This window comes from Chrysemys picta, chromosome 12 (assembly GCF_011386835.1).
Source record: "Chrysemys picta bellii isolate R12L10 chromosome 12, ASM1138683v2, whole genome shotgun sequence".
NCBI lineage: Eukaryota > Metazoa > Chordata > Testudines > Emydidae > Chrysemys > Chrysemys picta.
Window position 1 is genome coordinate 38,770,132 of NC_088802.1, and position 27,464 is coordinate 38,797,595.

Below are 27,464 nucleotides of genomic sequence, written 5' to 3' on the forward strand. Positions count from 1 at the left end.
AAAGGATAGGAAACATCTTATTCAGGGTCCTGTGTATCCCACAATTTAGCAGTTGTGGAATTCACCCCATTGCTGCAGAACTGTGCTCTAGAATCTCAGCTTTCATTAAATTCTGAAGTAATTTCTAGACCTTGTGGTTGCAGAAAGAACCTCAAACATGAACCAAAACATATGTTATAGCTGTCTCCCTGCCCTGCTGGGAACTGCATATAGCTGTCTCTTGTTCTGCAGATTTAATTGGCTTTACAGTGAATGTCTCTGATGCTGTTTTGTGAAGCCAGGTAGCAAGGTATTGGTGGTGGGGGAGAGAGATGGAATCCAGCTTGTTGCCAGGGGATGGGGGAGACAGAAATGTGGGCTGATGAGCTAGGCAGCCTGGAAAAGAGTGCAGTAGCTGAGGCCTGGGGAAATAAGATGGCTACAAACTTCCTTATTCCATGGTGCACTTGGGAGGAAAGGAGGTACTGAACTGGGAGCCAAAGCCTGGGGAGTGGAGCTGGGCCATTAGGAGAGCATAATGAAAAACCTGTTGTCCATATCAAGATAGAAAATAATGATCAACAAATGTTTCCCAATGAGTATTTTCAACTTTGATCCATAGCTGGGTGTTTTGGGGGTGGAAGGCATGGAAAGGAAGATGGATTTTGTGGCAGTAGAATAAATTAATGCAACTGTGCAATTGAATGTAATGTCCAGGGTGGTTTCTCAGTTCCAATCTATTCCAAGCTCTGCATCACATCTTGGAACATACACTAACCTTGCTCTGTATTTAAATACAGTATGTACACTAGTTTATGGCAGAGGATGTAAAAGTATCTGACATCACCTACAGTAACACATTGATGTCTCATAGAATGTGTCTGAACATTAAATAAAGATGCTAAAACAAGGAAGTCAGGGACTCCGTGTAGGTATGAGTTATCATCCTAAATTTTTCCAGATTATATTTGAACTTGATTGAGAGATATTGTGGAGTCAGTAGCTCCTTTGTTTTGTTATCATCCCACGAAATATGTTGCTTTCCTTGGTACTAAATTTAGGTAGAAATAGAAATGGTATTTGGATTGTCTTTCGGAAGAAGGCAGCCTTCACTTCAACTGTAGATCTAGTTTTATATTGTGCCCAAGATCCCACACCTGGAATTATTTCCTAGTTCCTCCTTTGTCCCTTTTTGTAAAAAATTTTTTTTAATTAGGTGAAAGGAAGACAGCTCTGAAAATAATTCATAGAACAGTAGATGATGGGGCATCTCACTGAACCTCTTGCATTTTACATAAGTATTCCCACTTATGCTATAGTAACAACACTTAGCATTTATATAGCATGCTACATGTTCAAAGCACTGTACAATCATCCTCACAGCACCACATTTTGAGGCAGTATTTTATTATTGAGTCTGGAGGGAACAGAACATTGAGTTCATTATCAATGAATGCCAACTCTGCTCGTGTAAAGCTAGTCATTCTTTCATTACTGTATCAGCTATCATTGTGTTGTGGATCTGTATTTTGTGTTGATGTAACAGTTGAATTGGGCACAGTTTTGAATAGCGTTAGGCACATATATTCCCTTTGAATTGGCTAAGGGAGCATTAATTGGATTACTGATTATCTGAGGACAAGGGACTCTTCTCAGCATGAAGGATAATGGCAGTATGTGAAATCATATCATCTTGATTGGCAGCTATTAGAGAAACTGTTTGGCTGTGGGCTGCTTCAGCTCAAATTACCTTGAATGCTGGGGGTGGCTCTTGCTTTTCAACAGATTGGTAACCGATTGCTTCACTGGAAAGAAGCAAGTGTAAATGTCCCTTATCCAAGTGCTGCTAGCTTTAGTGAATGGTTTGCAAAGAATTGCATTAAGTTGGTGCCCTCACTGTCCTGCCATAGAGTGATTTTATTCCTAACCTCTGGGGTTCTCAGAGTCCTCAGCCCCCATCTTCCTTTGGGCTTTGGGTTTGGGTTTTCTGGTCTCCTGACTGCGGGCCTGATCCTAGGACATATGATCCTCGCACTGGTCCCTTAACCCAGAGAGCTCCACTGAAATGCAGTCTTATTTATTTTTACCACAGACTTATTTTTTTTTCCAGTGGACTGAGATTTTGGGTCATCTGCCTTCATGATGCTTGCTGAAGCTTTACTCCATCCTCTTTCATGTCAGTAGAGGGGAGGCCTTTGGACACAAGTTCTTTAACTCTCACTTTCTTTTATGCATTTTTTCCTCTACTGTGCCCTGTCTTTTTTTGCTCCATCTCACTTAATGCTTGTGCTTGCATTTCCCACACCATTAGCCAAAAAGCTCTCAGCTGTTAGGCCAGATTATGATGTGTTGTGTCTGATGTTGGTGATGTCCAGACAAAAGTGTCTTATCTCATTAGAGCCTTTCATCCTCCCCTCTTTTCCTGATGGTTTAGAGACTGCTTTACATTTTATTTCATCTAGCTGTTCTTTCTGCCTACCAAAAAAACTGCACGCAAGTTGGACTGGATTTGAATTAGCCTGCTTCTTAAATTTTCTTAGGGCTTATAAGGTGTGTTGGATGACTCTCTGTCCAGTTGCACATATTTTTCTTTGGATTGTTGTTAACTTTCAAATCTTTCATATAAACCCTTTTCCTCCCTTTTAATTTTTTTAGACCTCTTTTTAGCCAAACCGATCTCTCCACAGTTTGCAATTGTCCTCCTGATTTGAGTTGCTTCATATTAAGATGTAGACTCTATTCCAGTTCTCTTAACTTTCTGTACATTGTTTTTTCACAGCTAGACACACCGGATATTGCCTGCCATGCCTTTTAGTTTAGGAGTCACTGAGATTCAGGGTATTTTTTTGGCTGGACACGATATCATGACATAATGTACTAAACTCAAAGAATTGGTGTTCTCTGGCCTGTCAGTTTCTCCTCCCTGTTATCCTTTCCCCCTCTGTTGAGGAATTTTAAGTGTAAGACACTATTTTCTCCTTGATTTTTCCACCCTCACATGTTAGGAAATTCCCAGCAAACTTCTGAATTGCTGAAGTCACCAAGTTATGGTGCTAAGCTTTTTCTTCTGTCTCCCTCAGTAATGATTCCTGGATAAATATTCATAGATTTTAAGGCTGGCAGGGACAATTACGATCATTTTGCCTGACCTCCTGCACGACACAGACCAGAGAACCTCACCCACTTATGTGCTGCTTCTGACCCATGATTAATCTCTCTACAGACTGATTCTCAAATAGCTATGCTCATCATTCTTTTATTTTATTGTCATTCTTGTTGGCATGATTGCCACTTGTCTTCTTTTAGTTTTTAGTTGCTTCTCTACAAAGACAGTGACCTTTGCTTTTCTATGCCTCCCTTACACTGTGTTCCTACTTCTGTTTAATGTTCCAGTTGTGATTCATTCTTTCATGGCTCTGTAATTACTGTTCTCATGACTTCTCTCCAACGTAAATTAAACTCATCCCGTTGATTACTGGTGCTATTGGCATTTGTGCAGAGACACCAGAGAGCAGTCTCTTTTCCTCCTCCCATAGTCGCCTCTCTGTTACTTCTTCTTTAGTACAAAACCCACAGGGTCAGCTGTTCAGATCCCCTTTTTGCAGGGAAAACTGTATCTCTTGGTCACAGAAAGAGGTAACAAGTGCACACACATCCCCCAGCTCGGGGTTTCTTGCCTGGGTGAATAACAGGTTTCTCACATGCAGTGTCTCCCATCCTGTTCCTGGTTCATGGTCCTGGAGTATCTGTATAGCCCCTGAGTTGCTGTTAGTTCTTTATTTCCCAGGGATGGGGCAGGTCCTCTGCACCCTATAATACTTCTTTCCCCCATTTCTTGTCCCTTACATTGCCTGCAGGTCACAAATTGGTTCTTCCCGTATATTTAGCATCTTACTACCCCTTTGTAAGTAGCTGCCACATCTCTTTTGGCAATGTGCATCTTCCACTTCGCTTGATGTCCCTTCCAGTTATTTCCTGCTGTTGCCTGGACTATTCCTTCCCCTTGTCGATTAGAGGGAATTGTCTGGATTCTTTCACTGCTGGCTCACTGTTGTTTCCCTGGCTCATCTGCTCAAGCAGACTCCACCAGCCCTTTTTCTAGCTCTGAAAGCTGAACTGATCACCTGTGAGGTGCTTCTAAAGTCTCTGCCTTGCATGGTGACAGGTTTCAGAGTGGTAGCCGTGCTAGTCTGTATCAGCAAAAACAACAAGGAGTCCTTGTGCTTTTCACTTCATGCATCTGATGAGGTGGGTTTTAGCCCACGAAAGCTTATGCCCAAATAAATTTGTTAGTCTCTAAGGTGCCACAAGGACTCCTCATTTTTTCTAAATTCTTTGTAAGCGCTAAAATTGGTTCTCCTTGATACCTGCCTGCCTACACCTTTCGTGGACCGTCTTGGCCTTTCTGCTAACTTGAGTCCCTGACCAAAGGTCTCACACAACAAAGTGCTGTTAGTACAGTTTCTAAGATTCCTCCAAGGAACCGTTTGAACCTTATTTCTTTCCTTTGGCAGGAATTAAAGCCCAGCCGTAGCAGTTAGGATATGAGTCATCTTATAAAGCTTGCAGAATTGTAGCAGGATTAAAGGAACAAAGCAAGATTGTCATGACATGAAGACTCTTTCTTTTTCCCAGTTAAAAGCTAATGGAAATTGCATGTGACACGATGTTAAGATGGGGATATCCATGTGGGCTTTTTCTTCAATTGTCATTGTTCCATGCATTTTTGAAGTGCCTGTTGCTTGAGTATCTGAGTATTTAGAAACGTTTTGGATGTTGAGGCATCACATGTTTCCAATTTTAAACTTTAGGCAGAAGCTAGGATAAGAGAGGCAGCTAACCCATAGCTCTGCAGCAGATCTTATAACCCAGCCAAGCAGAAGGACAATGTTGACAGGGTTCTAAACTACAGATTTATTGTATTTAATTATCTTTTGGTTTTTAAAACATACCCATTAGCAGTGCCCATTCCATGCTCCAGTATTTAAACCAACACAAGAATCAGCTAAATTGGTAAGATTACCACCCCCATGTATAATTATAATTATAATATCTAATCAGCCAGAAGCATTAAATCTGTATCCAATGCAAATGTGCATCAGATACCATGGCAAAATATTGGTTTAACTATAGTAACCTGTGATCTCTGGAATCTGACTGGGAACTTCCACATGAGTTAGACTTCGTGTGCATTGAACCTGATGAACCTAATCTGCAAAAGACCTAGGCAGCACAGTGGATGGACACTTCATCTCTTGCACCTCTTCTTTCAAGATTCAAATTGAGGTGGAGGTTGAAATATGGAATTTGTTTTGAGAACTGAGCATGACTACATACAGTTGGGTCTGGTCGTGTCTGGTTCTGCTCAGAAAGAGTTGGCGATTGTAGAACTGACATTACTTTCACACACAAACATAGGAGTGTTGATGTGGAGGAGATACGGAAAATCAGGCAGGTCCTGAGCAATACCAACCTCTTCACCTAAAATTGGAGTCTGTTTTGTTTTATTTTTCCTCTTGGGCAGCTTGTGCCCATGCAGCTTCCCTTCAGATAACCAGGGCCGGCTCCAGGCACCAGCTTAACAAGCAGGTGCTTGGGGTGACCAAGGGAGAGGGGCGGCATCTGTGGCAATTCGGGGGCGGCAGGTCCCTCACTCCCTCTAGGAGCGAAGGACCTGCCGCTGAACTGCCACCGCCGATCGCGGCCTTTTTTTTTTGGTTGGGGCGGCAGAAATGCTGGAGCCGGCCCTGCAGATAACCACTTTTAAATAACCATTTATCAAAGGGGGAAAAAAGCTGTGTGGGGAGAAAGCTGAGTTGCTCAGGCAGAGGACAAATATTTATTTGTTGACATCTGTTTGCAGACAGTGTTCAAAGCAAGGGTCAGATGTCCCTTTTGTCACTGCTTTAAAGGGAGGAGTGAGTTCCTTTTGTCATCAGTGTTGCTGAGCACCTGCAAATCCCAGTTCAATGTTGTCTCCCAAATAGGAGGATGATAGAGAAAGAAACCACTAACAAGGCTTGGGGATGTGATGACGTCTAAATTTGTGCTTCATTCTTTTAAGGGAAGTCCAGAATCTTTCTAGCAGGAATTCTGTGCAATGGCATAAGGGAAATTGTTCTATTACAATCACTCTTAAAAGGTGGGTCGAAAGTGTTAGCAGTCGTTCTGCCATCTCTGTACAAGCTTTATCAAGGCTTTCATGCTGGGCGTGTTGAGCTGAAGTGAGGTGTGGCGTATCTGGATCAGAGCGCTGAGATTTGTTTGGGTGTAGTGTTGCCATAGTCTTCCTCCAAGCTAACTTCCCAAGTGTAGAAAATGGTACTGAAAGGCCAATAAGCACCTAATGTTCTCAGATGGCTTTATGCGAAAATAGCTGTGATTCAGCTTCTTTTCAGGACAGCAATTGAACAAAAAGAAGCCCTGTGTATATGTATAATTGAGCCCTTATACACCTCTGGCATTCAGTCTCTTTTCCCTCTCTAAGGCAGTGCTGAGGGCTATTCATTCCCTTCCCTGCTTCTTTTCAGTCTCCTCCATCTGCCTTTCCAGGCTTCATATTGCAGCCATTATATTCCCAGCTATGGATATCTTTCATTTTTTTGGGAGCCCATCCGCTGCCTTTTCATTAGCGGGACTGATGGTTTTGGATCCCCTGCATTGCTGCAAGCCCATGCTGCTTCAGGAAGCAAGAGGAAAATTGATATTTTGAATGACTGCTCAAGGTAAATTGAAGTTGGGAAGCAAAGGAGTTTTTTAAATTAAACCTACTTATTCAACTACGTGTCCTGCTATTCCTGGTTATAGAATTTCCTGGTCTTGTCTATAAAAAAGCTTACAACTATTACAGAGCTTCTGTAGCAACTCCACAGTTCTGGCTGTAACTTAGATTGTTGCACAGAAGTTGAGGTCTTCAATAAGACTATTACACTGAGGTTTGAGTAAAGCTTATTGCAGGAGCTCTCCTTGGCTGACTTTTGATGTAGGATGACTTGTCTACATTAGTCCTTTAAATGCTTTTGGGGGTCTACAAGGGTGGAGGGGTCTGTGCACTCCATGCCGTGTCCATTTTAATAGCTTGATAATGTATGCACTTTAAGAGACTGACGAAAACACATGGATGGATGGGGGAAGAGGGATATTTCCTCATTGTGGGGGCTGAAGCAGAATCCATTGGGATTCCCCTATTTTAACCCCGAGCATTCAAAGACTCTTGGTTGCAGCAACGCTTTCTGGCTAAGAGGCTGCATATGGCTACTAGCAATGTCCTTGCCAAGCATGGTCCCGGAGGAATTGTGAGTGAGTGATGCAAAACCTTGCCGTGAGGCTGGAGGTGAGCCTGCAGCTGCATTGTTAGCTTAGACTGGTCAGCAGTCTTGTGTATCCATATCCTGTGCTGCCACTAGATAGCCCAGTCATCTAGCTATGGCATCTTTTTACTTCAAATCACGTGTAATGATAAAAATGTGGACTCTTGCCTAATGAAGAAGGGCCATCAGAGCACTAGAACACATCCTGCTGGAAAGATGGAGTTTGCATTGTGTATGGACAGATCACCTAGTGGTATGACCATAGAAGCATAGAATATTAGGGTTGGAAGGGATCTCAGGAGATCATCTAGTCCAACCCCCTGCTCAAAGCAGGACCAATCCCCAGACAGATTTTTACCCCAGTTCCCCAAGTGGACCCTTCAAGGATTGAACTCACAACCCTGGGTTTAGCAGGCCAATGCTCAAACCACTGAGCTATCCCTCCCCCGAAAACCGTCATTGCCTGTGACCTATCCAAACAACTTGAGTGGTCACAGGTCCTGTCAAACAGCAAAGAGACCATGTATGTATCTCTTTGAGAAGGGCAGGATTCCATGTACACATCAAAGGATATCCTCTCATTTAACTATCTCTTGCCAGTTGGACCCCTGCCTACACTGAAAATTACATTAGTTGAGTCAGTTTTTAAATCAGGTTCAGCTAAATGTATTCTGATTTAAAAGTAAATCTTGATTTTAAAATTGCCAATGGAGAATCCACAATGATCCTTGATAAGTTGTTCCAATGATTAATTATCCTCACTGTTAAAAAATTTAAATCTTATTTCCGGTTCGATTTTTGTCTAGCTTTAGCTCCCAGCCATTGGATAGTGTAATATCTTTCTCTGCTAGACTGAAGAGTCCATTATCAAATATTTTATTTCCCATATACATATAGACTGTTCAAGTCATCCTTTAAACTTCTCTTTACGCTTAAATAGATCAAGCTCTTTGAGCCTAGTATTATGAGGCATGTTTTTTAATCCTTTAATCATTCTTGTGGCTCTTTGCTGAACCCTCTCCAATTTATTAATATCCTTCTTGAATTGTGGGCACCAGAACTGGACACATTATTCCAGTACTGGTTACACCAGTATCAAATATAGAGGTAAAATAACCTCTCTACTGCTACTCGAGATTTCCTGGTTTATGAATCCTATGATTACATTAGCCCTCTTGGCCACAGCATCACACTGGTAACTTATGTTCAGCTGATTATCCACCATGACTTGCAAATCTTTTTCAGTCACTGCTTCCCAGGATAGAGTCCCCCATCTAGTAAGTGTGTCCTACATTCTTCGTTCTTAGACGTGTACATTTATATTTAGTCATATTAAAACGCACATTGTTTACTTGCGCCTGTTTTACCAAGCGACCTAGATCACGCTGCATCAGTGACTTGTCCTCTTCAGTATTTACCACTCCCCCAATTTTTATGTCATCTGCAACCATTATCAGTGATGAATTTGTTTTCTTCCAGGTCATTGATAAAAATACTAAATAGTGTAGGGCCAAGAACCGATCCCTGCCAGGACCCCACTAGAAACAAGGGCCATTAAATGGCAATTCCTTGCTTATAATTACATTTTGAGACTTATGAGTTAGTCAGCTTTTAATCCATTTAATGTGTGCCATGTTAATTTTACATCATTCTATTTTTTAATCAAAATGTCATGTGGTTCCAAGGCAGGTACCCTTCAGAAGTCTCAATAAATGACATCATCATTAATATTTATCAACCAAACTTGTAGTCTCAAACAAAAAAATAGATCCTGTCAAACTAACTTGATACTATTTTCTATAAACCCATGTTGAATGGCATTAATTATGTTACTCTTTTTTAATTCTTTATTAATCGAGTACCATGTCAGGCGCCCCATTACCTTGTCTGGGATGCATGTCAGACTGACAGGCCTGTAATTATCTGGGTCATCCCATTTACCCTTTTAAAATATTGACACAACATTGGCTTTCTTTCAGTCTTCTCGAACTTTCCCAGTGTTCCAAGACTTCTTGAAAATCAACATTAATGGTCCGGTGAGCGCCTCAGCTACCTCTTTTAAAACTCTTGGATGCAAGTTATCTGGACCTGCTGATTTAAAAATGTCTAACTTTAGAAGCTGCTGTTTAACATTTTCCTGAGATACTAGTGGAATGGCAACAGTTGATGAGACTGCATCATCTGTTTTGAGTTTCTGATGGCTTGACGCAGACTGAGGAAATAGATTGAATTTTCAGGATTGGGGAGAAAAATTGTAGTTACCTTCTAGGTCTTTATTTTTAATAACTAAAATGTTAGAAATGCAATAGTTACCATTGGCTCTAGTAGGATTTAGCTTTTTGGCTTCACATCAAGAACTGCTGTCTTAAACAGTCTCTCTTTTTAATTTTACAATATTATCAATGTGAGTAAGGCGCAGAAGATGCTTCTGGGAAATAAAATTTGCTGTTGTTTTCGGGGGAGGGAAAAGAAAAGGTTTAACTGAAAAAAAGGTATGGAGAGGATAGATACCAATGCTTCTTTGTCTAGGTACTTATGGCTCATATCACTGATATCTGAGTGCCTCACAAACATTAATGAATTCATATTCTCAATGCCACTGTGAGTAAGAGGAGGTATCTCTGTTTTTCAAATGAGGGTTTGAGGCATAGAGAAACTGACTTACCCAAGATCGTGCAAGAAGTCTGTGCCAAGACCAGGTTTGAATTTGAATCTCTAGAGTCCCAATCCAGTGCCCTCTCTTTCATTTAGATACCAAAATTGATAGGAGCCTTAGAAAGACCTGCAAGAGAATAGCTGTTAACAGTGGTGAGCTGGAGCCGGTTCGCACTGGTTCGCAAGAACCAGTTGTTAAATTTAGAAGCCGATGTAGAACCGGTTGTGAAAGGGGCAGGTGGGCAAACTCTGGTCCACGGGCCACATCCGGCCCGTGGGACTGTCCTGTCCGGCCCGCCTGAGCTCCCAGCTGGGGAGGCTCCATTGGCCCCTCCCCCGTTCCCCCCCCCCCCCCCTCGCAGAGCCCCAGTGTGCCGCACCGCCAGCGCTCTGGGCAGCTCTGCAGCTCCTGCCGCTTTGAGCGGCATGGTAAGGGGATGGGGCTGTGAGCTCCAGCGGGCCGCGGCATCCTTACACGCTGCCCTGAGCAGCATGGTAAGGGGGCCGGGCTGGGGCTGGGATGAGGTGTTGGATAAGGGGTAGGGAGTGGTTGGAGGGGGTGGAGGTTCTGGGGGGGGGCAGTCAGGGGATGGGCAACGGGGGGGTTGGGTAGGTGTGAGTTCAGGGGGTCTGTCAGGGTGGTGATGGATGGGGTCAGGAGACAGGGAGCAGGGCAAGTTGGGTAGGGGTTGGGATCCTGGGGGGCAGTTAGGGTGGGGGCGGTCTCAGGAGGGGGTGGTCAGGGGACAAGGAGCCGGGGGGAGGGGGTTGATGATTCCCTTGGTCCAGGCACTATATAAGGTAGCCATAAGTTTGCGCTCCAAGGATCCCCTTGCAAGCCCTAGTGTAGTGGGAGCGCTGCAGTCATTTGGGGCAGGACTATGGCTCATGGGACAGCTCAGGAAGGCTGTCATAACCTAGACATCCAATGAAGTGGGCTATAGCCCACGAAAGCTTATGCTCAAATAAATATGTTAGTCTCTAAGGTGCCACAAGTACTCCTGTTCTTTTTACGGATACAGACTAACATGGCTGCTACTCTGAAACCATAACCTAGACAGGCCCCCAGGCCTGTCTAAGGGCTTTTCTTCACTACCCGCCTGGATCGGCAGGTAGAAATCGATCTCTCGTGGATCGAATTATCGTGTCTCGTCGGGACGCAACGATCCCCGAATTGACGCGCGTACTCCACCAGCCCAGGTAGGAGTAAGCGCCGTCAACGGGGGAGCCGCGGCGGTCGATTTGCCGCCGTCCTCACAGCGGGGTAAGTCGGATCGGATCCGACGAATTTAGCTACGCTATTCACGTAGCTGAATTTGCGTATCTTAAATCGATCCCCACCCTAGTGTAGACCTACCTAAGTTGCCCGGAGGACAGCCCAGGATTGGAAGCATGCAAAGAAGGCTAAAAGCCAACTTAGTCCCCTCTTTCCCTATGGGCAGCAAATTCTGTGCTGTCTCTCTTAGAGAGACAGCACAGAATTTCATCCAGAGTAAATATAAAGAGCTCTGAGATCCCCTGCTGAAAACAGCTTCTCTATGAAAATGCAAAGCGGTTTTTTGTGTGCGTGATTTCCTTGATGCCCTGGTATGTGTCATTCTTTTGTCATTCTAAGTTTAGTTATGTGTATAAGGGGGTCTCAGGAAGGGGTGGTCAGGGGACAAGGAGCGGGGGTGGGGTTGATGGGTTGGGAGTTCTGAGGGGGACAGGTGGGGGTCAGATGTGGGGGACAGGCTGTTTTGGGAGGCACAGCCTTCCCTACCCGGCCAGCCCCCGATACAATTTTGCAACCCCGATGATGTGGCCCTCGGGCCAAAAAGTTTGCCCACCCCGGTCTAGTTTATTATTTTATTAACAGGGTTGCCCTTGCCTCATTCGTTATGTTGATATGCGCATGTGAGTCAAATGTCATCACTGCCAAAGTTCATCCTGTTGTGAGAGAGAGAGAGAGAGAGAGAGAGAGACAACATCTTGTTTCTTGTGTTAATTAATCGAAGTCCCACTTGCCTCGTTCTGTGCACTTGCTCAACTGTTTTCAATACATTTCAACACGACCAGTCATAGTCGGTCTGTTTGTTTCTAGGAAATTGCGTGTGATATTTTGGTGTGTAATACTAACTGGACTGTTATTCGAAGATTAAAGTTTTCTGTTCAATATTATTTACCCTTCATAGTGAAACGCCAGAAAAGCATTAATGATTGGTTTTCCAATAAAATGACAAAATCATTACTCAGTAGTTCTAGTAGTGAAAATAATTATTTAAATACTGAAAACGCTGATGACAATAATTTTGGTAATGAAAATATCTTAAATGTTGAATCATCTGAAAATGTGTCCACACTGGAAGAGGATTTACATGATTGTGAAAATTTAGTACCCGATTGTTGGACTTCCGAGCAGGCACAATATTTTTTAAAGAAATATAATGGCTTGATAATTGAAGGCAAAAAACTTGGCTGTTCCCACTGTGCAAAGATGTCACATTTGGGGGTCCTTGGAGGAAAATCTTTACACACTTCTTTGGAATGGCAAAAGTGTACTGTTAAAGCACCTGGAACTGATAAAAAAGATCAGCAAGCTTCATTAAGGAAAAAAAATGAAGGAACATTTCGAATCAAGCTCTCATTTGAGAGTTATAAATATTTTAAATGAATCTAAAAAAGAACCTCTCACTACAGTGATTGATAAACTTACTGAAAAAAATATTGCAATAACCAGCAAAAATTTAAACATGGTTTACAGCTTAGTAAAAAGAAACTGACCAATGTCAGAGGATGAAGTAGAGCTACAAATTAAAAATGAAACTGATTTAGGGAACTGCCTACATTCTCGATTTTCGGCCATCAGAATCGTAGAACATATTGCTGAATTAATAAGAAAACAAATTTTTAGTAAAATCATCGAAAACAATTCAAAGATTTATATTATTGATGAAGCTTCTACAATTTCAAGTAAAACTGTGCTTGTAATTCTTATAAAATATGAATTACAAGATTCTTCACCAACAATTTTTCTCGATTTAGTGGAATTAGAATCAACAAAAGCAGAATATATTTATAATGCTTTGAGAAATACGTTAACTGATACAGGATTTGACACAGAATATTTAAAGAAAAATTAATCGGATTTTGTTCTTATGGCGCGAGCACCAGGCTTGAACAGAAATCTGGAGTTGCTACAAGATTGAGTCAAGATTTTCCAAACATTATAATTTGGCATTGTTTGAATCATTGGCTACAACTGGCTTTAGATGATGCTGTAAATTATATCAATGAAATAAGCCATTTCAAGATTTTTTTGGACAAGATTTATGCAATTTTTCATCAGTCAAATAAAAGTCAGTTTGAAGTTAAACAAGTTTCTGAAGAACTATATATTGAAATCATCAAAATAGGCCGTGTTTTTGGTCCACGATGGGCTTCTTGTAGCCTTACAGCTGTCAAAGCGGTCTGGAGAGCTTATCCAGCTCTTTATATTTACTTTTCCAAAAATAAGACATTTTCTGGCATGGAAAAAAGATTGAAAAACAAAGAATTTTTAAAAGACTTGGCATTAATGATTGACATTTTGGATGAACTTGCATTATTATCAAATGCACTGCAAGCGAGACAATTGAGTTTAACAAAGGCAGATAAGCTAATCAAACGAATGATTGATTTTCTTCCTACAATTAAAAGATAGTTTTGGTATACACGAAAATAAAATTAGTGAAATGATACAAAGTGATGCTTTCAAGTGCATAGAGTTTGAAGATAATGTAAGGTTTAAATCACTGCCACGAGACAAAGTAATAGAGTGTATATTGAAAAAATGAAGGCAAGATTATTAAACAAAAATCACATTAAATATAAAGAAGATAATTTAGGTCATTCTCGTAATACACCTAAAATAGTTGAATTATTCAATGTTATGGATCCCACTTCATGGAATATTGAAGAAGTCAAGTTACCTTGGAAATCAGGAGAAGAAAAAGTGCATGAATTAAATAAATTCATAAAATTTGTAGTCAGTTTAAATGATTTTCGTGACTGTGTAGAGAATAACATTCAATCAAAAAATCTTCCTGATCCAGAAACAATAAGGAAAGCAAAGCAAATTATGAACACAATTGCAATTAGTTCTGCAGAAGCAGAAAGAGCTTTTTTGTTGATGAATATTATTTGTAGTGGTAAAAGGGTGAATTTAACAATTAAACATATCTCAAGCTTTATAACCATCGATTTGTTGGGAAAACCCCTAAGTTCTTGGAACCCAATACCATATGTTAAATCATGGATGAAAAGTCATCGATCCGCATTAGATACCAGAGTTCGTGTATCCAACATCAAAGATTATGGAGAAGATCAAGAAGCCATTTGGAAATTACTACCTAATTAGTAATAAATAATGTACTTAAATATTCTTTAAAATGTTTTGTTGTTGCACTGTATACTTCAACATGAATATATTACACTTTTCATTTTTAATAACTTAAGTAGTTCACATGTAATATTTTAAAATACAAGAATAGACATTTCATTCTTAAATATTATCGTTTGCTTACTCATACATCTCTTCTTTATATTTTCTTCTTTTCAAGTGTATTTTAAATTTGTGTAATAAAGCAATACTTTATTTCTATTGTAATAAACATGTAAAAATGTTTTTTTTTTAATTATTATTAAGTATGACTCTCAATGCATTGCCGCCACTTATGGAGAAAGGTACAAAAAATACGTACTGTGGCTCATCCCTTAAATCAGAACTTTTTCTAGGGGACTGGTTGTTAAGATTTTGGCAGCTCATCACTGGCTGTTAACATTGTATATATGACTGTTGGGGAACAAATAATTGTATTTGAAGAGTGAGGGAAACAACATTCAATTAGGGTAGTTTGTTAGAAAGATGATTTAAAATAATGGCATAAGCTTTTCCATGCTTATCAGTTTGTTTTTTTTCCACTCTTTTACTTCTGTCTCCTTTCCCAGGCTTCAATCTTGGATTTGCATTCTGGAGCTCTTTCAGTGGGGAAGCATTTTGTTAATCTGTACAGGTAAAGTGGGACAATGATTTACTCTCTCTCTTTTAGCCTCCTACAGCTTGGGTGTTTTACCTTCTAACAGTGCATAAGGACTCATGTATTAGGGATTTGATAGATTGTCAGTAGTTTCTTGGACCCTGTAAAAGCTTGTGTGGCACTAAATCTGACATAATTGTTATTGAACTGGGCTCTTAGGAAGCTATTAGTAATTTCAGTTGTAAGATTTACCTTTGTGTAATACTGGATAACAAATGACTTTTGTGCAGTTCAAAGTCCATAGCTATATCAATAGTAGAAGAAACACAGGGTTTTGCACCAACCTTTTAAAAGTGGGAAATCCACATTCTTATTTTAAGGGATATTTTCTTTGCCTCGTAAATCCTATCAATATTTATTGAGTTTGGGTCCCTTTTTATTTTAGTAACATCTTAGAACAACACTTTGGGAGCTGTGCATCTCTTTAATCATCAAATTCAAACAGTGGGAAGGTTTGTGGGGCTTTTGTATCAAGTTTAATTTATTGATTATTTGTGGAAAAGGATGAAGCATAGATGGGAGGTGAGAAAATGCAGATTGGTAATGTCAAACAATCGGGTTCATAATCCCTCTTCTTAGACTCTCTCTTGTTTTTGTAGATACTTTGGGGATAAAATTCAAGAAGTCTTTACAGAAGAGGATTTCCAGTTATACCGGTAAAGTCATTCAGTAATTGGAGAATGAACCAAAAATATAACTTCTTTTTTTTTTTTTCCTGAGTTGCCCCTTTGAGATGCCATGTTAACAGAATGTTCTCAATCCCACAAGATTTCCTACCTCTCCCTCTCCCATGCTAACACTGAAAAACTCCTGTCCCAGATAGGCCCATCCATCTGATCTACTAATGCAACCAGAAAGGAAGGTGCTCTACCTGAATCCAGAGGCTGGAGAGAGAGCACTAAGGCACATTGATGGAGGTCTAATGCATTTTAGCTCTAGGCCCTGTTTCGTGAGTGTTTTAGGATATATATTGTAATAAAAACTGAAGGGAGTCCTGTCCTGTTGTATTGTTTGGGACAGAGCTTCAAATAATGATGATGAGAGGGTAGGTCAAGACATTAAAATAGTTAAAGGGGAAAAGGCTCATGAGTGTTCTGGTTGTCTGGCTAGAAAAGTAACTCTTTTTTACAAGGCCAGAATATGGAATATTGCTGTAATGGAACCTGGCTTGTGGTGGTGGTGTTTAATCTTTTATACAGATTGACTCACTGACATGACGTGCACAGCATGTTTTAATAAGTTTCCTGTCTCTGAAGACATGTATAGCCAACATTTAGGAACACGCCTTATTACTTCTTTGCTGAATGGACATAGTAAATAAATTCTGATTTTCATGGAATTTTGTGTAACTGTAGATCTTGACATGAACTGCAGAGCAGACTTGTTTTGAAAATTTTGTATGCCAAATTTATTTAATTTTACCTTGTAACTCTCAGTATATGGAAGAATGTGAGCTCCCTCTAGTGGCTAAAGTATTATTGTTAAGTAGAGCTGGATTAATTTTTTTTTTTTCAGGTGAAACTTTTTTGCAGAAAAATGCAGATTTGGATCGACTGTAGCACTTTGCAAATTTGTTGTGGGTTCACCAAATTGTTACGTCGAAAAAATGAAAAATTGCCCAAAAAGATTTAGTTTTGACATTTTTGAAATGAAACATTTTCAGTTTTTGAATTCGCAATGACTTTGTTTAAAAAAATTCATTGTTTTATTTTAAAAAAAAAAATTCACCTAAAAAAATACTTGAAATGGAAGTGAAATGTTTTATTTTGGATTGAACAAAACATTGTGTTTGACTCAAGACAAACTTTAATATATATATATATATTTCACTGTCTGGGAAAAAAATCAATTATTTGTGCAGCTCTGTCATTAAGTTCCTATGGATGCTGATCAAAGTTTGTTTTGCCTTGTGAATGAATTGTCTGTTGGAGTTGGATTGGAGTTGTATTACTCTGGTAGTTTTGTCTGGTTTAACTTGACCACTTTAAATGGCTAATCTTTGTCTAACTTGGCCTTTCTAGATACCATCATCTTATAGATGAGCTATACATGTTTTTATACATGAAAACTATTTTAGATTTTATCTAATCCTATCTATGTATATACCCCCCAACCCCTGTCACCATATTAGTAGAATTTAGAAATAACCATAATTCTCTCTTTTTCCTTCCCAGCCTGTAGAAATAACCTGATTAATTTATGTGGTTTCTTTTATGTATTTCCCTATTCCAAACAAACCGGAATTTATAAGAATTGTATAAGTACTTCACATTTCTGCCCCTCCCACTTGGGGATTAAAGCAGTGGCTAGTGATTATGGACTCCTTAGTCGGTATAGAGAATGTTTCAACCTGCCAGAGACAAGTCACAAACAAAAATTATTAAATGCTTTTGTTCCTCTTTAACCATGACTCCAGTAGCATAAATCTTTAATGGATTGTTGTATGCCATCTTGAGGAGCATTTATCTTTATTACTTCCATTTACCTGTCCAGGTCTGTTTAAAAATACACTCTGGAGAGCACTAACTAAATAAAATGCACATCTGAGTGTTACTGATGACAACAATAACAAAGAAGAGCAGACATTCTGAGCCAGAAGGCTGATTTCTAAATTAGCTGTGTTAAAATAGCTGCTGCTTCAGAATGAATTATAATTTCTGTGCCCTCATGCTTTATCCTCTAGCTCCCAAGATAGTAATTCTTCTTGTTTGACCCTTTGTCTGTATCTTTATCCAGAATGGAGACCTTGGAATATGCATCCTTGGTTTAAAAGCTGCTCCCTGTCTGTGGCATTAGAAGAAAATTACACCATCAAGGCTTGTGTGTTTTAAAAACTTGTCAGAGTGTAGATGTGCAAAGAATTGAGTGAAAGCCAAAGAGTATTTATTATCTTGCCCATTGTCATGTCTTAGCTCCAGCCCTTGTGAGAGTCCAAACAGCAAAGAGATGAAAAATCTTCATGTCAACTATTTTTATTTCCCTCTTCCAGCATTCAGTTCGATGGGAAGAGGCCTTCTGTACATACTTCTCCATGATGCCAGTGCTGTAGGCTCCAAACTTACGAAGGGGGTTAATTTGAAGTCTTTTTTTCTTAGATTCTAGCCTCGCTGTTGGTTTTTCCCATTTCTCTTCCAACAAAGTATTATGCCCCATTGTTCCTCTAATTTAGTACAGAGTAGATTTCACTACCCCCTTTCCTGTAACTGTGCCACAACGCTTTTCTTCCCTAAATTTGTCCTGTTCATCCCTAAATTTGTCATATGTATTTCAGCATCATCCATGACTCGTTATGTGAAAGTACACAGAGTTGCTGTTAACAGAATTTATGGGGAGCTTTATACTTTTCTTTCTACTATTGACTTGGTTTCATGCTCATCTGTGCTAGCAAAGCTATTTCCATTGTGTCCGATCAAAGTGGGAATACATCCTGAGCAATTGCAATGATGAAGTAGGGGCAAGATACAATGATTTTCATTTTGGAAAATTCAAGGATTTGTTTGCATGGACAAGAGTTTTTTAAATAGAGCTGCAATATAGTATGGTTGTAGATAGAAAAGGCTCTCTAGAGTCTCAAAGGATTTTATAGATAACATGAATAGAAACTACCTGGAATGGCAGCAAGGGGAACAGGAGCAAAAGATTTTAGTATGGGTTTGATACATGTTGCAAAGTTTGAAGGCCAAGTTTGAGGCCTGGGAAGTTGATTGTAATGGAAAGATTTTAGGCTAAGCAGAATGATTTTAAAACCAGCGTATAAAGTAGATTGATTAAAGTGATGTGCTAGCTTCTGGATAAATTACTTTAATTTCCTTTGTTTGCGTAATGTATATCCAGAGAAGTGGCATTTGTAGGACTGTAGAGAACATCTCCATCTGTAAAAGGGGATATCTCAGATTCATGGCACTTGGGTAGACAATTGATTCCAGCACACAAAAAGTTAATTTACTATCACAAAGTGAGAGAGTGACTAGAAGATTGTTTTTGTGGGAAGAAGATCAGAATGTTGCTGTCCTGTAACTGCATCTTCACCAACCTGCTGTGGATAGATGATGGAGGCTTCCCGAATGTAGTGTATATGTAGGGGAGGAGGGGAGACCTGGGGCTGTTTAAAGCACTCAGCAAAACATGCTGCCTGCTCTGCATAGATGTCCTGTCCTAGGATATCAGCCCCATAGATGGATTCTTTTGTCCTCCAGTATTACGTACAAAGTGAGATCTCCATCATATTTACTTCACTTTAATATAATGATGCAGGGCATTCAAATCATATAAAATAAACATGCAGCCTGTTGCCTTTTTTTTTTTCTGGGAGCACAAAGTAGGCTTCTTAGATTTCCCAATATGTAGCATAACTTATTCTGGATTGCAACAGCTTGACAAGCTTAGAAATCCTGACCTATTAATTAAATGTTATAAGGATTCACATCTTTACAGATTTTTGGACTGGTCCCATGTTTATGGGAAGTACATATTAAACACAAACTAAGTTTAAAATTAACGTTTGTGCTCTCACTTATCTCTGAATTTCCTGTTTGTAGGTTTAGGGATGCTTTTGTCCTCATCTAGCACATATCATAACTTGCAAAGTACATTCTCAGACCCCCTCAAAGTACACATGGGCAGAAGGAGACATAGGGACTTGCTCTTTGAAATATGTTTCCAGAATCTCTCTGCCTTATCAGCTCTCCATCTCATTTTACTTACCACAAGGAAATACATCTTTTGTTCCCCTTCGCCTACCTTTTAATTTTCTCCTGCTGCTGCTCTGTAACTGGGTTACTTGCTGTTTTGTATTATATAATTGTTTCTCTGGGTGTATGTACTGTGTATATATAGTTCCTTTTATTCAGTAGCTCTCAGTAATCTAAAATATATTGGACTACGTTATTGTGAAAGAAAATATATCAGATGAAGATTGTTAATGCAATTTTATTGCTCTGGCAACACACACTGTTTAAAAACAACACTAGGGAGTGCAAAGTTACAGAGTTGGGCTGTCACTCTGTGTGTCGCCATACAATATCCAGGTATTGGGGTGCTCGAACAATTTTTATTGTGGGCTTGCTGATGATGGAGATCATGTATTTGGTGTTTGTTATTACTACTTCAAGTCAGGGGGTGCGGCAGCACCCCTAGTTCCAGCACCACTGCCAGGTATTTTAGGATTCTTGAAACAGTGCATAATCCACTGTTGTATGTAACCTGTGTGCTGCTGCTGCAGCATATGCATAACCAAAGACCCTCTCTGTGAAGAGCTTCTACTGAAGTCCAGGTGAGCGAGGCTTAGTCCCTAATATGTGACCTACAGTTCAGCCTTAGCTCTGAACTTTGGGGATAGTGCTTTAAATTTTTTTCATGGTGTGTGTATATGAGTGTATTTAGAAGTTTCTTCATTCTCTAATATTTCCTTTCCATTTAGGGCCCATCCCTACCACCCTTGCTCGGGGTGGGGGTCATCCTGTATCAGTTAGAAGGATTCTCACATGAGTAAGGACTGCTGGATGGGGCCCTGTGTTCGCACTGAACTGTTTTGAGAAGTACTTGTTCATTGTCATGTTTGCTTGTGGTTTTAAAGGCTTGATCCAAAGCTCAGCAAAGTCAATGGAAAGATCCTTGTTAACTTCAATGGGTGTTGGATCAGACCTTAAAAAATAACTTGTACTTCCCACTGTCCATACAGCTGAATCTGAGAGGGAGGCTAGAATAGACTGGGAGATTGTGTCCTGTTCCCACTGTGAGACTTATTTACTATTTTGTTCATGACTTTGCAGCCCCCCATATTTTTCAACTTTTATTATAATAAATTTAACCCTTCTGCTCATTCTGCTATGCCTGTAACTTAAATGATGAGTGTCCTTTACCTGTAATGCTGGTCTCGTGTATGTGTGTGGTGGTGGGGAAATGAGGTGGTGTTATAGACCCAGTCTCTGACACACCACTATATCTCTTTGAAGTCAGATGTGTGAAGCAATAATATAAACAAAATAAATGGCAAATTAAGCTGCTACATGTGGTTCATCTTGATGCAGAGCATGAGTGGGACTTCCTTTTAGGTAGAAATACATTGATTTCCTGTACAAGGAGCTTTAATAGGCTTGTTTATTAACTGATACTTCTATGTAACTCTCGGTGTTAATAAGCAACAGAACAACTGTGAAATCAGTTAATGTAATTCTGGTAATTTAGTTAATTTACTTAGTTAAATTTCATTTTTCTATCCATATTATGGGAAATTAGCTGCTAGATGCTCTGTTTATAACTCTCGGCAGATTTAAAAAAAAAAAAAAAGAGCTGCTTTCCTTTTCTGACCACATTTACTTTTCTTCATCTAAAGCTTTTTATTAGAACACTCCTTCTGAGATCTGTTTAGCAGATTATATCCCTTAAGCATTTTAAACTAAATTTTCCAGGTTTGAGGATAATTGCTAGACAATTATTAAAACACAGATCATCTTCTGTTGGGCCAGTTTTTTGTGTTTCTTGGAGAAATCTAAGCCCATGAATCCTTGGACCTGATGTCCACTCAATGGGGCGGTTAGTGTTTCATGCACATTTAATAAATCTGCGTAAAGACTATCTTCACATATTCAATGAAAATAGTCACTGCAGATGGTCCTGATTTTTTTAAAAAAGAATGAGTTGATTGCTTTAAATTTTTTTCAGAATAACACAAGCTACTATAGCCAGACGATGGCTCACAAAGACATGAAACTAGTGATGCTAATTCTGCATTAACTTGAACTCCAGAATTTGGCCCTATTTGTTATCTTTGGGAGGGAAGAGGAAGAAGACTTGTTCAAGATGAGCTAGAAAATTTGGGATGGTTTTGATAAACAGGAAGCAGATTTCTGTTTCTTGAAGGAGGTGCTGGTTTTTTTTACTCAGCAGGAAATTAAGCTTAGGAAAAGGAAATAAACTTTTATAGTAACCTTTGTAGCTGTCAGCTGGGTCGGGCCCACCAGCATCAAACCCAGGGGATAGATTGTTTTTTCTTTGCCTTTGTGGCTGCTACCCCTCCCCTTGTTGTTAATCATTCTAGTGATGGTTCCTACAAAGCATTAGCGCTCTCAATTCATGGTGAAGCAAAATGCACGTTGACAATGTTCAGTTCCTTGTAGGATTGGGCTCCTACTGAATCTCTGCTTGGTCACGAGAACAGAGGGACAACATGGCCTGTTGGGCCTCAGTTCAACAAAGTACTTACACATCCCTATTCAGCTTATTCATACTTCATGGTGAGCATGTGCTTAAGTGCTTTGCTGAATTGGGACCATAAAGTGTGATGTGTGAGCAATATGCAGTGGTGTTAGAAACATTCCTCCAAGACAGGAAGATGTATTCAAAGACCCAATACTGTATATCTCTTTGATTTTCCATTTCTCTGACCTCAGTCTTGTCAACTCTCACAGTACTTAATGTTTTTCTTGAAGCCCTAGTTCCTGGAGTCATGTGAGATTACATGAGAATCTCACCTTTTATTAAAAAAAAAAAAAAAATCTGACCCTTATGGTTGTGGAAAGAATCTGGAAAGTGTGACTCCTAAAGGCTCCAAAATCAGAAGGCGAATAAAAAGTACCCCAAATGTATTATTTTGTAAAATCTCACAATTTGGCAGGATAAGAGGGCTGATTCAGGAGTTTTGAATGCATGGGGTTGGCAGTCCTGTGATAAGCCCTTGCCCCACAAACCTGACTCAAAGCTGGTAGCTCTGACTTTCAGCCTTGCTACTCTTGTGACGATCTCTATTTAAAACCCCTAGAAAAGTATTTGAGAGCATTTCTTGAAATCTCTCTGAAGTCTAGTACTTAATATTGGAGAAACTTTTAATAATGAGTATAAGCTACAAAAATTGTGATGCAGGTCCACTGGGAAGCTTTACAAGTGTGTTTACTTCAAATGAAACCTTTTTTCAATGTGCCTTTTTTTTTTTTAATCTGCACTTGAAAAGCAAGAACAAGGAGAATAATTGAAGAGTTTAAAATATTTGTTTAAAACTGAAAGAAAACAAAACAATGTTAAGATTAAAACTTGGTCTTCCCATCTCAACACTTAGTTTCCTTTGTTATGCTTGTCTTAGAAATGTCTCTCTCAAGATACAAGTTTTTGAAAATACAGATTTCTTACCTGATCGCCTGCTGCAGATTAAAGGGATATCTGTCAAATATTTTCTGTTTCAATTTTTAATTTTGTATTATTTATTAAGCCTATAGGTGTATGTGGCATTTTACAAAAAGATTGGGGCCACAGAATTTTCCCCAAGGAACTTAAAATCTAGAGTCTTGTTTCTGTCTGTCTGTCTCCCTCTCTTGCGATTTTATTAATTTTTTGGTTTTATTGGGTTGGCTTGGGAGTATGGCTCATTGTTGGAGAGACGAGAAAGAAATAGGTTGGGAGGAGGGATGTGGAGACGGAAAGAGCAGCTGCATATAACTAGCTTTTAATTTTTTTTCATTCTTCTATTTGTTATGCCCTCTTAGAAGCCTGTAAGCAAAATGCCAAACTTTATACATAAAAAGAAAGAAAACAAAAAATATTGCTTTTTAGCTTCTGAGAATAAGAAGAAAGGAAAGCGATTAGAGATGGTGGATTCTTATAGCTCTGATCCAGGTTTGTTAAGACAAAGGGAGAAAAAAATCCAAACTCCCTGAAATATATTTACAGAGGTAAATCTGAAGAAATTTAGGCTGGGAAGAGCAGTGACAGTGGACAATCAATAAACCATAGGAGCAGATAGTGAAAGAAGCAGTAGAACGATAATGTCACTCTGGTTTAAATTGGGACCTGTGCCATAGTGCTGTGTCATATCTTGTGTCTAAGGTGCTGTGTCATGTTCTTCTTTGCAGTGATGTAAGGCGGAGAATTCAGCAAACAATAGCTCAGGCATTTGGTATCAGCTCTTCTTCCATGTATCTGACCAAGCCAACCTTCTTCTCAAGAATAAACAGCACAGAGGCCAAGACAACGCATGATGAGTACTGGCACCCGCACATTGACAAGGTAAGTGGCAGGTTCAGAGAGCCAGAATGTGTTTCCTTTTGGGATTAAATCACTTTGGAGACAGAGTACCCAAGTGTACCAGACGATAACAATTGCAGTTGGGAGATGTTTGTAGGCTGGTGATATAAAAGTTGTTTCAGTGAAAGGAACATGGATGAAGAATACGCCAGCTTGCCTTTGTCATGCTGGGAGCACAGGACAGGATCACTCATTTTTTCAAAAGTGTAGTTTTCCTTTAAAATCTTTGGTATTTTCTGCTAGAATTTTTCAACCATGAGATACTCTGTAAATACAGCAAAAGCTTTGTTATCCGGCATGTTGGAGAAATGAGGGGTGCCGGTTAATCAAAAATTCCGGTTAACTAAGAGTTATACTTACCAATGGAATACCAATTTTCAAGAATTAGAATACAATAAAATGAATAAAGTATAAAATAGTAGACAGGTACTCACCAGTAGTAGTACTGCATTGCAGAGTGGTTCATTTCTTGAAGCACTTAGGTGTATACAGGTAAAGCTTCTATACTGTAGGTTTTCTATACAGTAGGTTCTTATGACACTTCATATCACTATGGGCAGCACATGGCGTACACCCAGATCACTAAAAATACACTTAACACTAAAACTATACTGAACATAATTTAATGGTTCTTTGATGATTCAGAAGGCACTTCAGGATCTTGCAGTGCCTCAGGCTCATCATTATCAACATCAGTTGTCATTGTAGATGTCGAAGGTGTAGGAGATTGGGCTGAATCTGTAATGACCCTATAACACACCCCAGAAGCTGCTTTTTTGAATAAATCCCTGATATCAGCTTGCTTACTTGTATTCTGCCTCTTTTGCATAAAAGTAGAATGCAGAATGTGCAATTGCACAGAATGTCCTGTGCAGTATACTAGTTCCGGTTATTAGATTGAAGATTTGTATTGGGAGATATCAGAAGTGACAGTTAATAGAGCTTACTTGTTGACAAAGTGCCGGATAGCACAGCTTTTACTGTATCAACACCAGTTGAAAGGAGGGATATGTGTGTATATATGTGTGTGTATATATATATATATATATATTTTAAAATAACTTAAACACAAAGGCAGTGTTATGTCTCAAAAAATACCTTGCCATATAATACTGATTCTAATGTGAGCTTTGTTCCTCCAATCCTAGCAGATCAAAAGGTTTGGGGTCTTGGTGTCAGATAAAAGATGATGTAACTCTTAATTGTGACACATACTTAATAGCATCTGCCATGATGTTCCCATATCCCAATCCTGTGCCTATAAATATTAGTGTGTATTCAGGATACCCTTGTGGTGGTACACTTCACCCATACTTAGTAGCAGTAATCTCATTATATGTGATATATCTGTTAGGGTTTAATATCCTTTGCTGTTGGCTAATTATGGTGGGTAGACTGAGGTTGCTTTAGTTAGTAGATGGCTGTGTATATTACACTTTTTCTTCTCTTTTGGTGATTTATAACTTTGTGATATGCAGGCGAATAAAAACATTTTGTAATGTACAATGCTTGTCAGTCTAAAGTTTTGTAAGGACAAAAGCATATCTGTATAAATACATATGGTACTCCCGTCTCCCTTTGTATTTCTGATCGTGTTTGTTACTATTCTGGCATCAAGAGAAAACAGTCATATGTTCTTTGAGCAAAACGCAGTCAGGGATTCCGATGACTGAGCAGTCCTATCAAACATGTTTCTGATTTGCACAATATGAAAAATAAAAATGTCTGATTGTTATTTTTCTGCAGAGGGACTACCCCATCTAAGATAGTCAATAACACTCCTGAATGTTAAACAAAGGAGAAAAGTTTGTCATCTGCTCATCGCTGAGATCTGTTTTTTAAAATTAGGGGTGGATTTTGACAAGTGCTTTAATAGATGGACTGATTAATCACTCACCCACCTCCCAAGTAGTGTTTAAACTACAACCTTGTAGCACTCATGCACATAAACTGGAAAAGAAAAAACTTCTTTGAGCCAAAACCAGCTTTATTTTGAGGGTGTGAGAGAAGCAGAGAGATGGTGTTCCATCTATCTATGGTCTGTCTTGGAAAGCCCAATATGAGGGTGTTGAGTGACAAACAGAATTCTTTCTGCTTCTAACATCCACAAAGCTCCAGGTAAGAGTTTTGATGCAAGCAGTCTTTTCTGAGTCAGTCAGTGTACTTGGGATATATTGTATGATGGTAAACGTTAGTGCTGTGCAGGAACCAGAATTTTCATCCCACAGAACGTTTTTCATTTCTGAAAAATTTTCATTCTGGATCCGAATGAAAAGTCAGATATGTAACATTTTCTGTGGGATGGACATTTTCAAAACAATCTGTTTCACAAGAACTGAAAAGGGATTTTTTGAAAATTTCTGGTCCAGCCTCTCCAGCTAAGTGTCAGCTTGCCAAACAAACTGCTGGGGAGTCCCAGCTCTGGGAGAGCTCACTAGATGGGCTGCTGAAGACCCTGCAGCCCAGGGACTCCTGACATCTTGGCAGCTTGTGAAGGAGCCCTGGGGAGTCTGGGCTGGCAGGAAACCAAGCAGGGTTGGTTAGCTGGCCTGCCTGCCTGGTCTCTTTTGAAAGTTTAATGGAATCAACACATTCCTGTAGAACATTTCAGTTTTGTCAAAGTAGCATTTTCCTGATGGAAAACTCTTTTTCGGAAAACTTTCAGACATCTCTCGTAATCACTGTTTCAGGTCCTAGGATGGAAAATGATTTTGGCACCCCCTGTGCAGACTGGCTGAGCAAAAGCCTCTCCTTGTCCTCGGCTGTTGATTTGACACCCCAAGAAGTTGGTTGAAGGTCAACCCTGGTTTCAGAGGTGTGATGAACACTCAGTCTCTTAAAACACTTATCAATATGTACAGATAATTTAAATACTTAGACATCAGTGCAGTGGCACTGGAACAGTTTTTGGGGTGAGGGTGCTGAGCTACACCTCTTACCCCTGTCTGCATGCGGGGGGAACGCGGACACGGGTAAGGCAGTGGAGGCTGGGGCCACAGCTAGGTGCGGAGCCTGGGGTGTGGAGCCGGCAGCTGGCACCCTGGTCCAAGTGGCCAGGATCCTGGGGCTGGCGGCTGGGACCCTGGGATCAGCAGCGGAGCCCCCGGGTGCAGGGCCGGTGGCCGAGCAGGACCTGGGGCTGGCGGCTGAGTGGGACCCGGGGCTGGCGGCAGAGCCCCCAGTGGCCGGGACCCAGGACAGCAGGGGTGTGGGGCTGGTGGCCAGGATGTTGGGCGCAAAACCTGGGGGTGCTGCAGCAACCCCTGCACTCCTACTTCCCACGCCTATGCATTAGTGATGTGCAAGGTTTATTTTATTGCATGTTCTGTGGAGGAGACTTGACTTTTTCATGATCTGATTTTGGTAATGATGGACAGTTTATTGAGTGATTTTTGTAAACATAGCAGGGGTCTTTTATCTCTGCAATCATAGCTTATGTCCTTTGTGA

At 40.0% G+C, this 27,464-nt stretch overlaps 1 protein-coding gene across 4 annotated transcripts in view; it reads left to right on the forward strand.

The window, feature by feature from the left end:
* The window catches only part of OGFOD3 (2-oxoglutarate and iron dependent oxygenase domain containing 3), a 103,001-nt gene that overhangs the window by 21,102 nt on the left and 54,435 nt on the right, over positions 1-27,464 (forward strand). For all 4 annotated transcript variants that reach the window (XM_065562708.1, XM_065562707.1, XM_065562706.1 and 1 more), the window contains exons 5-7: positions 14,913-14,977; positions 15,601-15,657; positions 23,845-23,998. In XM_065562708.1, coding sequence (XP_065418780.1) covers positions 14,913-14,977; positions 15,601-15,657; positions 23,845-23,998 — 276 coding nt within the window. The remainder of the gene's footprint in view (positions 1-14,912; positions 14,978-15,600; positions 15,658-23,844; positions 23,999-27,464) is intronic.